The 15166-nt window shown below is 30.6% G+C and overlaps 2 protein-coding genes and 1 non-coding gene across 3 annotated transcripts; 1 reads left to right on the forward strand and 2 right to left on the reverse strand.

Moving 5' to 3' along the window:
• Positions 1–87: 87 nt before the first annotated feature.
• Positions 88–3321, reverse strand: LOC105158210 (glutamine synthetase nodule isozyme). Its single transcript, XM_011074874.3, has 12 exons — positions 3091–3321; positions 2501–2540; positions 2267–2370; positions 2109–2157; positions 1903–2009; positions 1733–1820; positions 1417–1545; positions 1231–1305; positions 1081–1134; positions 938–975; positions 687–846; positions 88–426 (listed from the first exon to the last, which is right to left on the reverse strand). Exons 1-12 carry the CDS (start codon positions 3294–3296, stop codon positions 274–276), a joined length of 1203 nt encoding a protein of 400 aa, XP_011073176.3. The 5' UTR covers positions 3297–3321; the 3' UTR covers positions 88–273.
• An 8080-nt stretch (positions 3322–11401) lies between these two features.
• Positions 11402–13824, forward strand: LOC105158211 (acyl carrier protein 4, chloroplastic). Its single transcript, XM_011074875.3, has 4 exons — positions 11402–11661; positions 11839–11931; positions 12007–12129; positions 13445–13824. Exons 1-4 carry the CDS (start codon positions 11587–11589, stop codon positions 13565–13567), a joined length of 414 nt encoding a protein of 137 aa, XP_011073177.1. The 5' UTR covers positions 11402–11586; the 3' UTR covers positions 13568–13824.
• Positions 13825–15092: 1268 nt separating this feature from the next.
• On the reverse strand, positions 15093–15164 carry TRNAD-GUC (transfer RNA aspartic acid (anticodon GUC)). The gene has a single exon. It is a non-coding gene; the product is annotated as a tRNA-Asp (tRNA).
• Between the last annotated feature and the right edge of the window lie 2 nt (positions 15165–15166).

A 15166-nucleotide genomic window follows, 5' to 3' on the forward strand; every position in this document is an offset into this window, starting at 1 on the left:
TTGAAATCTCGTCTCATTTTTTAATTTATATATACGTATCACATGTATAAAATATTTAATTAAATAAAATTAGGGATTCAAACGACGAACAATAACAAATTACGATCGTACCCCCGAGGAAGCTATGATCAAGTTCCATATGAAAGCAATCAAACAAGGGAAGGAGTTTCAAAAGGAAATGTTAAAGGATACATTTTTATCAAATAATTAGGAAGGTCAATGCATCAATCAGAAACAAGAGAAGCTAAAACAATGGCTTTGCTGATGATCCTTCTAAGGTTTCCAGAGGATGGTTGTCTCTGCAATCATCGATGTAACGACGTAGGGATCCATGTTGGAGGCAGGCCTCCTGTCCTCGAAATACCCTTTGCCGGCCTTCTCCGTGTCCCTTCCTACCCTTATTGATGCTCCCCGGTTTGCAACGTCCTGTAACGAGACCAGAATTTGGACGTCAAGGCAAACCTGATATATGATAAGTAAATACAGCCCGACGTTTACATAAAAGATAAGACTTTAAATTGCAATTCCTCAGTTCTCACATACAACGGTGGATGCAATGACCCTACAAATTTTGTTGACAGATACACCGACCACATGAAAATGTAGTATTTGCATACAAAGAGAACTGAAGATTTGGAAATGGCTGGTTTTTGTGTTTGAAAAGGTTTGAGAAGTGAAGTGATTACCCATAGGAAGGTGTTGATGTCGGCCGTTTCATGCCTCCCGGTGAGACGGCGTTCGTTACCTTCTCCATAAGCAGCAATGTGTTCCTTGTGCCTCAATCCGAGCTTGTGGATGGCCTTCTTGATCACTTCATAACCTCCGTCCTCTCTCATGGACTTGGTACTGAATAATTTCAATCACAAATTATATGGAGAGTGGAACAGTAACTATGGTTACCTTCATAGAGAAAACCAAAATAACCGAAGAGGCAAACCTGTAGTTTGTATGCGCCCCAGCTCCGTTCCAGTCACCCTGATATGTAAACAATGTTACTACATGTATAATGTAGGTTTCCGCTACTGACACCATAAAGACAACCATAATTTTGAGGCGGGCAGAAAGATGTAAGAATTAAACCTGGATGGGCTTTGGATCGAACGAGACGACAACCCCAGCGATCTCAGTGATCCTCTGTTGAGGTACAAAGAACAAGTGAGAAATGCACATTGAAAATGACTCATCATAAGAGAACGAACGTGCTTAATGTTTGGATAAAGTTGCGAGTACCTCAAGAATGTAACGAGCCACCCACACCTGATCAGCAGCAGAGATTCCCACAGAAGGACCGACTTGGAATTCCCACTGTACCATGAACCAGAAGCCCGACGTATTCATGGAATCAAAGAATTGAGACAAATATATTTGCTGTTATAGGGCAGAACAGCACAAGTGTGTTAGCATAGATGTTATTACCTGACCAGGCATGACCTCTCCATTGATGCCGCTGATGTTGATGCCAGCATAGAGACATGCTTTGTAGTGCGCATCAACAATGTCACGGCCGAAGGCCTTGTCAGCACCAATCCCACAGTAGTATGGTCCCTAAAACAAAGAAAGATGGAGTTCACACTACGCACAAATTCATCCAAGAATAAGGCAAAAAAGCAATAGATTCAGCACTAAAAACATTAAGTATCCTATCCAAGGAGAATGTTCGACCCTGTAATTTCCTTTCACAGTGTAAACAACTAGAAAAACTACAGAATGATGGAAAAAAACATTCTCTCACCTGCGGTCCTGGGAATCCTCCGACAGGCCAGCCGAGTGGCCACTTCACGTCTTTCTGTAATAAAGTATACTCTTGCTCTATCCCATACCTGTATTTTGATTATCTCAGGACATTTCAAATTCTTTATTCTACTAAAATATCTTGACGAAGAAATAGAAATAAGAACATACCAGGGTTCCTCTGCAACAACCTCAGGATGGTTGAAGATTTTGGCAGCATTGTACCTCTTGTTTGTCGGGATCGGTTCTCCAGCTGGAGTGTAAGCATCACACATAACCTAAGGAAAACATAAACAAGAATTTGTTAATTCTTGAACATGAATAACAACATGGTAGAGTAGTTGCAAATCATGAAAGTTTAAAACGAAAGCACGTACAAGTATGTGGTTTCCTCTCCTGAATGGATCAGGGAAAATTGCCTGAGGACTGCCGAAAAAGAACCAACACAAAGACGAAACGTTAATCCATACCTTTTTGTATACAGAGGAGTTAAATGGTGGATTTTAACGTAAAGAGAAAGGTGAAGGGAATTTACTAGAGAATAACTTCACTATCTTCACCGGGGGCTTGACCTGTGCTAGAACCGTCATAATTCCATTTCGGAAGCTGCGAAGGATCAGTAACTGGACCAGGGAGAGTCTGATTCATAGCATAAAGAAATTACCATACTGAATTCACGGATAACGTTGAACACTTGTTCAAGAAATTGTTTTTTTTGCACGTGTGTGTGTGTGTGTGGGGTGGGGGGGGGGGGTTCAGAAAAGATTACCCTGGCCTTGCTACGGAGGTCCATCCCGGATCCCCCAACCCTGAAAGAATGATCAAAAAATACACATCACAGAAAATCAACATCTTGATGAATATAAGAAACAACACGTCTACAAAGAATCAATACTCATCCAGAAAAAAGTGCAACTTTTCATTGCAATGACATGGTTCAAGGATATAAAAACTTTGTAACTTTTCAAGAACACAAAAGTCCAAACTGATAAAATCAACAAAAATCGGAGAAAAGTTTCCAAACTTTGAGGAAATCACACATGTTACAACCTCACAACATAACTCTACAAACCATTAAGAAAACACTCATTCTTGATCATTCAACACAGACATCACCCAAAGCGACACCTAAAAACCAAGCCAAAACAACCATAAATTTGCAGACTTTGTGAACAAACCACACAATGCAAGAACATCAAATCAACATCACACAACAAAACCAACATAAATATATACGTACTCAAATCACTTCCCACCAAGAACGATCAAAGCCCACCAATCCAAACCCCACAAGAATTGCCTAATCACCTACACAACAATCAAAAAACCAGACCAAAAAGAAATCTTGGAAGAACTGACCATATGTACTCAACAATGGATTTCTCAGTAACTTCAGAGAGGTTCAAGTTGATCAAATCACTGAGCAAAGACATCTTCCCTTCCTCACAAGAACTCCAAGAAACAGAGTTTGATTCTGTAGCCGTCTGCGTGTTTTCTTCACCGGATTCTTGAATGGGAGTACACCAGTGTGTTGTTATGGAGAGACCAGAAGAGGGAGGGTCCATTTTATAGCCATTTATGGCGTGGAAAATTATGAAATGAGGTGCTTTTACAGTGCATTTCGAGAATATTATTGTAGTAATAGAGACAAAAATCTCGCTGGTTTGACTCTTTTATTAAGGTAATTAAAGTTGGATATTTGGCTATTTTGTAGTACTGGTATTATGTAAATTTTTTGTATTTTATTTTTTGTTAATAAATATGGAGCGACAGAATGGTAAGCATAAAGGTTGATGAAGGAACAATCAAGAGATCTAACAGTAACACATTATTTATGTAAAGATAGATCACTGATGCAATAATGTTGTTAACTTTTACTCTACATGCATGAAGTTCAAGAAAAAAAAAATGACTATTTTATTTATTTATTTGTTGCTAATTTCTATCAAATGCTTATAATTTGAGAGCATTTTTTTTTTTTTTTTACCTTCGCACTCTTTTGACTTTATATATTATATTTATTTTTTTATAAATATAAAAATATTATAAGAGAATGTTCAATAAAAGAAAAAAGTATAAATTTATGTATTTTTTTGTTGATGTCAGTAATTTCCGCTCAAATTCTAACAGAAAAAGGTCATGTACAAATGATGAATTTTCAAAGGGTTGTAATATGTGATTTCAAAAAAAATTTGATAAAAGTATAATTTTGTATTTTTAAAGAGGGTTTAAATATAATTAACTTTAAATGTGTATAAATAAGAAGAATAGGGCATTTAGGTAATTCATATTTTGCCGACTATAAAAATTACTTTATGGATTTCCTCTTTAATAAATAGTATAGATAATGACGGACACTATATACACACTTGATATGTATACAGAATTTTGTAAATATAAAATTAAACTAGTAAATAATTATTTCTTAAGATAATAGTAAATAATTTAAATTTTCAGATATAATTGATAAGAGCAATATTCTTTTATAGTTGCAATATTAATAAAGGTTAAATATATTTTGTACTCCAAAAATATGCATATAATCACATTACTATCAAAATTATAAAAGGCAACAAAACCCCATTAATAACATTAGCTAAATTTTTTTACGATGAAAATGTTCTTATTATTTACATTCCTAAAATATATGTACGATAATCATTTTCCTAAGACATAATTTGAATTATTACAAAAAGAATATTTAAAATGAATATTACCCAAACGAATTCATGGTTTTCATAATTTATCTATAGTATTTTATAATTTTGTGATTAATGAAATGATATATTTTAAACACTTGCACGTGTATTGAATATAAAATATATAGATTATGTAACATAATTTTTCATGGAATTATAGGGATATTATATTTATATTTATTGATTTATGATTTATTTATACAAATTATTTATATATTTTACATAATTATAAAAGTTACCCGGACTAGTAAGAAAGAATGGGTAATTTTTGACTTTGTGTAATGACGTGGGCTTTTGTAGGGAGTGTACGTGTATTTTTCAAAAATCAATGGTACTTTATGAAATAATGTCAACATTTCTGATGGTTATATATGTTATTTTGTCAGCAAATTTTTATTATTTTTTATATTTTAAAGAGATGAATATGACTATATATATATCAATATTTTAGGAGCGCAAAATATATTTAACCTTATCATAATAATTGAAATTGGATAATTTAAGTTGATAGCAAGGTAGCTGTAATTTCACATTATAGGGAAAATCAATATTGGCTGCCAATTTATATTCATAAAATGGCCTAATGTGTAGATATGGAACCATTAATAACTCAAATATTAATTACTCTTTATGACTATTTCTTCAATTCATACTTTAGATGAATTTTCTATTGTTGTTATTATTATTTTTTACATATAGTAATTATATTATTATCTATCCTATTTATTATATTTGTTTAATTGAATAGGAAAAAAGAAAGATAAAATTATTGACTGATCAAAATTAAATTAACCTTAAATATGTATGAACATATGACCCAAAAATTATAATCAGAACCCCATCAACTTATACATCTAACTAGAAATGTTGTGTAAGTATTAAATTGTTTTTCTTTCTCTGAGAGGATATTAAATTGCTTTTTAAATACCCTAAATTCAACTTTTTTCAAATACTTTTAATTTTTACTAATATTTAATTTAAAACTTTTTATACAATTTATTTCCACCATAAAAACAGAAGTTATTACAAATATTCCTTACTATGAAGGAAAAAATTATTACTCAAATCAGATCTGATCGAACCAAACCAATCACAGATATATCTGTCATGTAATTGATCATTTTTATTAAATTACATACTATTATATTATATATATATATTATATAATTAATTCAAATTCAACTAAATCCAATTTAAATTAAAATTTCCGTTGTTGGGAACATCCACATTGAGAAGGGAATGAAGAATGAGATTCCGTGGTGGAGAAGGTCAAAAATAATGGGGGGAAAGTGGGAATTCACGTAATGGGATTAGGATTCATGATGGAATAAGTTCCTTTTCTTGCACGATTTTCTCTCTCTCTCTCTCTCTTTAATAAATAAAAGAGATTAATTATTATTAATTAAAATAAATTAATTATAATTAATACAGTAGACAACATTCACCAATTAAGTCCTCATTGGCTACACAATATTGAAGGAATAATAAATAAATAAAATTATGTTTTATAGCGCGTGACCAGAATCCTATGGCCACATCACTTGAGAATATGTGCTTATTTTACAATCCTTCTGTAAAAGAGCGTAATGTTCTAGAAGAATGTTTCAAATTTTATCTAGATTCGAATTCAATGAATGTCGGTATATAATCTACTTTTTTAAAAAAATAGTTAGGACAAAGTTAATAATTTCATACCTCCATCTAAAGATTACATAATTTTATCAAACATCCAGTGGTATTTGCAAATTTTCAAACAATAAGAGAGTATTTATAATTATACCAAATTTCAGGGGAACTCATTAAAATATTATATATAAAATATTTGAAAAAGTTTATATATCAGATCTTATATATAGTGTTTAATTTCAGTAAAAGAAGCTCATAAAATTAAAAAATAAATTGTTAGGAGCATATAAACTCTTATGATGAAAAGTAGGGAATTCTTCACTTATTCTTAAGATTTTAACAAACTCGCAATGTAAATTTCCACAGCTTAAAAGTCATAGTAAATTAATATTATCTATCATTGTCAGATAAAAAATCGACCCGAAAATATGGCCAAAATATTCCATAATTTTTGTAGCTGTATCAAATGCTTTGAACTCATTTGCATAAACAATTTACTAATAGCCGTTGCACAGAATCGTAGTTAATTATTATCCTGCCACGATTTTTTGCTTTTAATCATAATAATTAATTATAACGAGTAGTTATATTTTTTTCAGTGTTTTTCAATTTAATTTAATCAAATAAAATTATAAAATTATGTTACTAACATGTGACAAATTTTGGCAGGGACAGCTAGTACTAGGAATAAGTGTTGGTTGGTCCTAATTGATACTTTGTTGGAAGAATATTAAAATTCATGAGACAATGTACAGAACAACAACTTTGTTTAGATCAAGAAAATAATAATTGTGCAAAATCCAAACTTCTTGTAGATGCGTATGTCGTGAATTTATATGTATGTGTAACATGTACTTATGTATATCTTTATTTTCAATCCATCGTGTTTTAGTCTAATAATTAAAATTAAAATTTTATAAATAAAATTCGAGATCATGAATTTGAGTCCCATCTAGATATGACGACAATTCCAAGATTCTGCTAAGAGAATCTTGAACATGGTGAACTCGTAAATTCTGTTAATATTTTTAAAATTTTAAAAATGTATATTTTTAAATAATACTATCATAAATTTAAAAATACGAGACATTTACAATATTATCAAAAATTTGATTTTTTTTGTCAATTTATATGTGCGTGTTTTAGTCATTAAAATCTTAAAAATTTTAGAATATGTACGTTTTATTTATATAAACATCAAAACATTTATAAACTATTTATATCATTATTTTAACTTATAAATATATTAAGTTTATGTATTATATGTAAGTATAAATAAATTATACATATTTTTTGTATATGTACACATATATTTTATATACGTATAAATAAAATATATAAAAAAAATCAGGAGAAATTCGGGTCCGAATCACTAAGACCGAGGCTCGTCCTAGGACTCATTTAAGGCATCAAAAGCCGCCCTAATCGAGGCAGGTCCCGATCCAAGTTCAATCTCGTACACATTGTCATCCTTAGTTCCACTTTATATAGGTATCGTTTTATTTCATATGAATTTATTGTAATTTATTTTATTATTCTTAATTATACTGATGTACTGATCGAATATTGATGTTTTGATTGAATTGATGTATTATTACCGAAAATATACGTGTGCGTGTGTCCTTCCAACAACAATGTACGTCTCATATTGTCTTCGTTGATATTATCAACAATTACATGGATGATAATGCACCTTTTGCCATGTCTTGGTGGCAGTAGCCAGCTAATTAGAGGCTTCCTAGATTTAAAATGTAGGACAGTTGAAGGCTTTGGGAAGCATGTCTGAATCTATGATGCATTGGGAGATAATTGATATCACTCAAATATGTATGATTTTACGTTGATGTCGAGGTTGTTTTAAGTCAAAGGTTTTTTCCTCGAACTATGTAGTCTTAAGATGTAAATTCAATTTTGGAAGTCTTGGACTTTGAGAACAAGATTATAAGAATGTTGGATATGCCTTAGTTGTAATCCTTGAATATTTAAGTTAGAGTGGTCGGTTCGAGCATATTATATAGTTTTATAAATATGGTTGCGAGTATATATTTGATAGGATAAATTATAATATATTTTGAAATTTGACATAATTATGAATACTTTCTTGTTATTTGAACAATTACAAATACTTTTTATATTTGATATAATTATGTAACCCTTGGATAGAGGTGTGAAATTGTCAACTTTGCCCTTACTGTATTACTTTATTTTTTTAAATAAAAATTCATAAAAAAATCGAACGGGATGGATGAAAAGATTTTAAAAATTATAAAAAAGATCATCCACTTAATCCATAAAAAAAATTAATTTTTAACCCACAAGTGTATTTTGGTCAGTTCACCTTAAAAAATGGATGAAAACCTAACGGATGGAGCTAATTGTTAGACGATCGTCAAAATTAGGAGGGTATTGGTAATTTTTCAAATAACGAGGGGTACCCATAATTATGCCAAACCTCAGGGGGGTTGTTGTAATTTACCGTATCTGATATTTGTACGGTTGGGTACTTATAAAAGGAGTCCGTATAGACTAATTAGAATAATAAGACATGAAAAGTCGAGCTCCATCAATCATAGATAAAAATTGGATGGTTTTTATAAATAATGGTGATACTGGAGTCAAGTTTGGGTCGACTCCACTCCAGTAAATATTACGTGGATTGTTGATAATTTCATAAGATGTTTTAATCATTTCAGCAATAAATATGTCGTCCCCACATCAATAAATCTATATCTATACTACCTTTTTTACGTCTCTTTTTTTTCCACACGCTAACTTTCACATTTTCCCAGTATCTACCAGTGGTAAAAACTATATTTTAAATAGTTATTTATTTTTAGTTAATATATATTCTCTTTCTCCTACTCTTAATATTTTCTTTCAAAATTATTTATTTATTATTTATCACAATTATTTTCATATTATCATTGTTTCTACAACAAAAAGAATAGTAAATAATATTTAATTATCTATATTTTTTTAATTTTTTTATGCACGTGCATTCAATATGCCACATACAGCTAATTATTTATTAAGCATGAAGGGTTTAGAATAATTATATTTGATGTGCATTTAATTATTTAACTAAATTAACCCCATTTAAAAGAAAAAATAATAAAGAAGCTTTTGCCACTTCCCCTTTTTTTTCAACTCTCCTACATTCTATTATGAATTTTTCAAACAAATAATTTACTCTTACTTCTTCCAACGTTATATATCTAACTTCCTTAATCGTGTTTTTCATACAATTAAATGAAAAAAAAAAACAATTTTATTATATAAAGACACATAAATATTTTAAATTTTATTAAAAATAAAGTTAAACGTACGTATCGAGTGTGTCACTGTTGCTAGTATATAGTGCTGATTTCTATATCAACGTAGTGTCTTTTTTTATACTCATTTAAGGTCATTTCATTATTTTATAAAGATCCCTCTAAAAATTTCACCATTTTTAGGGAACCCATTTAAATTTTTGTCACTATATTATCATTTTCTAAAAAATGTTGAAATTTTTAAATGGATCTTTATAAAATAATGAAATGAACTTAAATGTGTATTATTTAAATTTATGTTATCATCCTTTTTTAATTTTTTATTATTTTGTAAGATCCACCAAAAAATGGTAAATTTTTTAAATAGGTCTTTATAAAATAATGAAATAAACTTAAATGGGTATAAAAATTGTAAAAAAATTAAATGGATATTATATACTAATCATATAATGAACTTGATTTGATATTAAAAATGATGAATAAATTAGTTTTTATAGCGTGGTTGCACTATTCGGCATTGTGCACCAGGCCGGGGATCAAGAAGACCGTAAGTAGGGAGGATATTCATGCAAGTAGACGCAGTGAGAATCCATTTAGGAAGGAGAGTGAAATTGTCGCATCAATCAGGCACGACCCATCTTTTAAATTATAGTTGATTTCTCTAAGACTGCATTTGAATGAAAGGATTTGGATTTAAAGTAAGGATTTTAAAAAATAATCCAACGTTAAATGAATTTGAATCTATGAAAACATCACAAAATATAGTTTAAAATAGAAGTTCAAGGTCTTAAAATCTTCTATAACATGAATTTATCCAAATAAATTTGATAAATTTATTATTATTGATTTAAAATCTTTAAATTCGAATCCTTCAATCTAAACACAACCAGCTGCTCGTCGATGTGCCCATTTGGCATGATTGCCTCCTGTGCAGCAGGTTACCTAGTTGGGCCTTGCAGTGGATTTCAACCCTTGGGTTATGAGTTTCCTTATCTTCTTGGGCTGTTATCGATATCCTTGGGCCCGTTGGCATATCATTCAAAAGTTAGGGAGAATAAGCTTGACCGTCATAGTGAGTGGACGATACGTTTATTTCAAATTCTATTGCATTTTTTCGTTTTATTTAATAACATATATTATGCGTATAAAGACGAATTTTTGCATTTTTCGTTCTATAACTTAGGTCTTATATATATGGAACTTTTTTTTCAAGTTATCGGACTATTTTTGAGAATGTCACATGCAATGGGATTAAAAATACATTGCGCCTAATTGTGGACTAAAAATACAATTTTTTTAAATTAAAATAAAATTATAATATAATTCGAAATAGAAAATTCAATCCGTTGATTCCCAACTGAAAAGGACAATGTCATCACCACATAGTTCGTCAAAGTACTAAATACAATGAAACTGTATATAACTCTTAACCATTATTCGGTACAGATTGATGGCCTGAGTTGCTTTTGTACTATTGAGTTTGAGAATAATTAAAGTAGGACTTGATAATGGTATCACTCTATAAACAAGCAGTGAACTTCATTCCAAAAAAATAAGAAAAAGAAAAAAAAACTTTATAGTGACGGATTTTTCGACTCTTTTATCGACGGATATTTCAAACTTCAATTCCCACTAGTTTTGATTCCCGCGGTCAATTTAATTTTTTCGACAGTTTGAATCCATTGAAAACACAATTCAAAAATCTTATGAACAGATGTCACAAACAACGCACTTATGATGCCCAACCATTGCAAAACTTGGATGCATTAAATTTTGCAACATATTTTCCAACGGAAAATATGGCATAAAATTTCCGACGAATTTTTCAATAACGTCGGGTTGGCAATTGATATCTGTCGAAAATTTTGTTTAAATTGCACTTGAAAAATACACTATCAAAGAATCTGGAAAAATGGGAATTACTAGTCTACAGTTGAAGAGCTATAACCAAAGTTTTGTGCATATATAATCAACTAGGCAAAGCAAAGCTGGCCCCAACTCACAAATTGCCAAGTTGATGAAGTAGAAAACAACAAACACAAGGGATAGGGTTTGCAGTTGATAGAGTGAATACTCACCACTCATCATATGCCTCTTTCCTCCCAATTCACACTCACTTTCCTCCCACTACTGCATGTATTTTTTGCCTTCTCCACCTCACCTAATAATTCCAACAAAACCTCTGCTGTTGTGAACAAACCAAAAACCTCTCTACTCACATTGTCTCTCCAAGATCAATCAATCTTGTTTGCTTTTCAATGGCTGCTGTTTCAGCTACTTGTGTTAGATTTCGGACATCGTCGGCCCAGTTATCAATCAGGGCTAGTAACCAGGTGTAACATTGTTTTTGTTATAATGTCGCTATGTGTAACATGTTATATCTTACACGGGTTTTTCTTATATGGATCGAACGTGAAAATACTAAACAGTATGGTTCACACGACGTCCGTCAGCAGTAAGATCTACATTGTGCTGACTTGAACCCTATCTTTGTCTCTCTGTACGCGCAGATAATAGGTAAAAGTGCGAGTTTGGTGTCGTTGGGATGGACGAGGACGGGGGTTTTCCCGTGTATCAGGACGTCGCGCCTCCAAATTTGTGCTGTAAGTCATGCATATTTATGTATAGTACTGCATTTGAGTCTTGGTCTGGAAATTTGTCTCATTTTTACACAACAGGCAAAGGCTGAGACAGTGGAGAAAGTGAGTGAGATAGTGAGGAAGCAGCTGGCTTTATCTCCTGAGACAGCACTCACTCCTCAGACTAAGTTCTCAGAGCTTGGTGCTGATTCCCTTGACACTGTAAGCCTTAATACTTACCTTAATTTCTTCTCCACCTTTTGATTTAAGCCTAAGTAGTTCATACACACATACTATGCAGCTCAATTAGCATGAAATGGGATTACATGTATTTTGGTCCCATAACTTATAACTTTTTTCCGTTTTCGTTATTTAACTTTCTAATTCGCCGACATTCAGGTGAGAAGGGTAAACTCCAAGAAAAAAAAAAAAAAGGACTAAAATTGTCACAATTAAAAAGGTACAGGTACAAAATACTACTCTAAAAAGTTAAAAGACAAAATATTGTAAAAAAAAAAAAAAAAGAGCTAATAGGAATAGTATGTAACCCCAATTTAAGTCACGTTAGATGCATATGTATTTTTCAGGTTGAGAAGGTAGGCGAAAAAAATGACTGAAATCTTAAAAATTAAAAAGATGTAGGACCAAAATACTATCCTATAAAATTAAAGGATGAAAATAACAAATAACATAAATTACGAGACCAGAAGTACATTTAAACACATGAAATATACGGTTTACATTAATAGGCCATTATTTGTCCCTTTTTATCTGAGTCTGATTGAATTTTTGTTTACAGTAATTGTTGGTGTGTGAAGCCTGATTTACCTCATGTTATATTTTGGCCCAACTTTTTCAAATGCAAAATTTTTAACATGGATTTTATTTCTAGGGGTATTGTTGTAATTTCATAATATTTTATGGGAGCTCCGGTTATTCTTTTGTTGAGATTTACAGTTATTGTTGGAGTATGAAGCCTGACCACTGTTACATTTTAATCCAATTTTCACAAATTAAATTTTTTTTTTTGCACTTAGATTTTATTTTTCGAACATTATAATTTTATAATATATTTTAAGGTATATTACATTGATCACTCCTCATAAGATGAAGTCTAATTTACACAAATATCCTCTATCTTTTATAAAATTATAAATACATCCCTTGAGGTTGTAGTTGTAATTATTCACTGACAAAATTTTACACAAATACCTTTTAGGTATATTACACTAAAACCCCTCAAAGGTATACCTGCAATTTTAGATAGGATGGGGATGTTTGTATAATTAGATCTAAATTTTAAGAGGTATCGATGTAATGTATACTATATTTTAGAGGTTCCAATTAGTTATTCATTAATGTGGATAAGCAGTTGTACGTATATTGCGGGCTGTATGATTATTTTATTTTAGTAAGAGAAATTCGAGTGAGAAAACGTACATGCTGATCTGTGTATTTTTTGCGTTTTGATTTTTTGTCTTAATTCTTTACACATTAACTTTTACTTGTATTTAAGTCATATGCATGGTTTTTGCAGGTGGAGATAGTTATGGGACTCGAGGAAGAGTTCAACATCAGCGTGGAAGAAGAGAACTCGGAGAACATAACAACGATTCAAGAAGCAGCCGATTTGATCGACAAACTCTGCGACAAGAAATGATGCATATTAATGAGAAACATGAAAGATTATGCGGAATTAGGGTTCTTTCGTTTCCGAATTAGGGTTCTTTCTTCTTCATAATGTGGGGCTGGACAATTGCATTTTTGGTAAGGAATTTGCTTCTCTAATCTATGTCTATTGTGCTTTCACACTATGTGATTTAGCAGTTTAAATCTGTTCCTCGTGTGTAGATGTGATTTTTTGTACCGTTTGACTTTTGATCAGTAATTTAATTATCGGTATATGATATTTTTTCACATCTACAATGTGCAAGAAAATAACATATTTCTGCCTTCGTTTACATCATTTTTTTTTTAACAAAAATTGTAAATTCAAACTCAGCTTCCATCCCCACCATTATAATTTAATGAAAACAAAATAAAAGAGGTATCGTGTTTTATGAATTATGTTAGTTCCTTAACCCTATATAAAATATAGCTTTTCACTACAACGAATATTAATTAAATACATTTGAGCAATAACTATTAATCGTTATTTCTGCAAGCAAGATTGAAATATTTATTATAACTAAAAATTGTAACAAATATTTTGACATAATTAAAACCATAAAAAAATTAGTAAACGGTGCTTAATTATTTGTTTTTTAAAATATTGTGTGAACATATACTGAATGTACCGCATACAATTATTATATATTAAAATTTTTAATGAATGATAAAAATTAAGAGTTCCTTCTCCATATATATAATACAAAATGTTTTACTCTTAATAATTTTAGAAATTCCTTAAGCCAATATTTTGCTATTTCATACAAATCTATCACTTTGGAACCTTATTTTTAATTGCACCACGTTAAAGTAACTTATTTTAAAAAATTTAGCCGTCATAGTTTGTAGTTTTCGCATGCATATAATAAAAAATCTTTTATATTTTAAACTATATAAATCAACACATCATATTAAAAAAAAATTATTTAAGATAATTATCGACACAATAAAAAAATGGTGTCGGCAGTAAAGAATTCAAATAAAGATAATAAAATGAAAAAGAAAAATGTATTCTCAATCTATATCTATAGCTATTTATGTCTTACATATATATATATATATTATTTTCTCTTTATGTTATTCAATACGACAATCATTATCGTTTTACCTTGAGACCCCAATTAAATACTCCTATATGTAGACACGAACTAAAAAAATTATATTTTTGGTTGTATATGTTAAATTATTTTTTAATTTAATTTCATTTAATATGATTTTTCACATTGTATTTGAAAAGGTCAAAAGTCTTTATATACAATTAACTATAAGCACAAACCATTTAATTCAAATTAATCAATGCACCTGTCATATAGACACCACATTAAATAATTTAATTATTTAAGGGCAGATTTCATAATTAAATCATCCCATTAATTAATTCAACTCTTTAAATTCATTGACAGTTTTTTCTTTAAATTAATTTATTCAAAAAATTTGTTTGCAGAGCTGGATTCTAAGTTAAAAAGTGTTAATTTTTACAGTTAAAAAACAACAGAAAATGATGAAAAACTAAGAGACGCCGTTGCCGGGGATCGAACCCGGGTCGCCCGCGTGACAGGCGGGAATACTCACCACCATACTACAACGACTT

The sequence above is a fragment of the Sesamum indicum genome, linkage group LG3 (genome assembly GCF_026168435.1).
Source record: "Sesamum indicum cultivar Baizhima isolate 11 linkage group LG3, ASM2616843v1, whole genome shotgun sequence".
In the NCBI taxonomy this organism is placed as follows: domain Eukaryota; kingdom Viridiplantae; phylum Streptophyta; class Magnoliopsida; order Lamiales; family Pedaliaceae; genus Sesamum; species Sesamum indicum.

Coding starts and splice junctions, on each gene's coding strand:
- LOC105158210 (XM_011074874.3), bottom strand. CDS start 3,296: ATGGACCCTCCCTCTTCTGGTCTCTCCATAACAACACACTGGTGTACT. Junction 1,306..1,416: donor GAGAGGTCATGCCTGGTCAG/GTAATAACATCT, acceptor TTCATGGTACAG/TGGGAATTCCAAGTCGGTCC. Junction 427..686: donor ACATCAACACCTTCCTATGG/GTAATCACTTCA, acceptor GTCTCGTTACAG/GACGTTGCAAACCGGGGAGC.
- LOC105158211 (XM_011074875.3), top strand. CDS start 11,587: ATGGCTGCTGTTTCAGCTACTTGTGTTAGATTTCGGACATCGTCGGCC. Junction 11,662..11,838: donor CAATCAGGGCTAGTAACCAG/GTGTAACATTGT, acceptor CTGTACGCGCAG/ATAATAGGTAAAAGTGCGAG. Junction 12,130..13,444: donor GTGCTGATTCCCTTGACACT/GTAAGCCTTAAT, acceptor TGGTTTTTGCAG/GTGGAGATAGTTATGGGACT.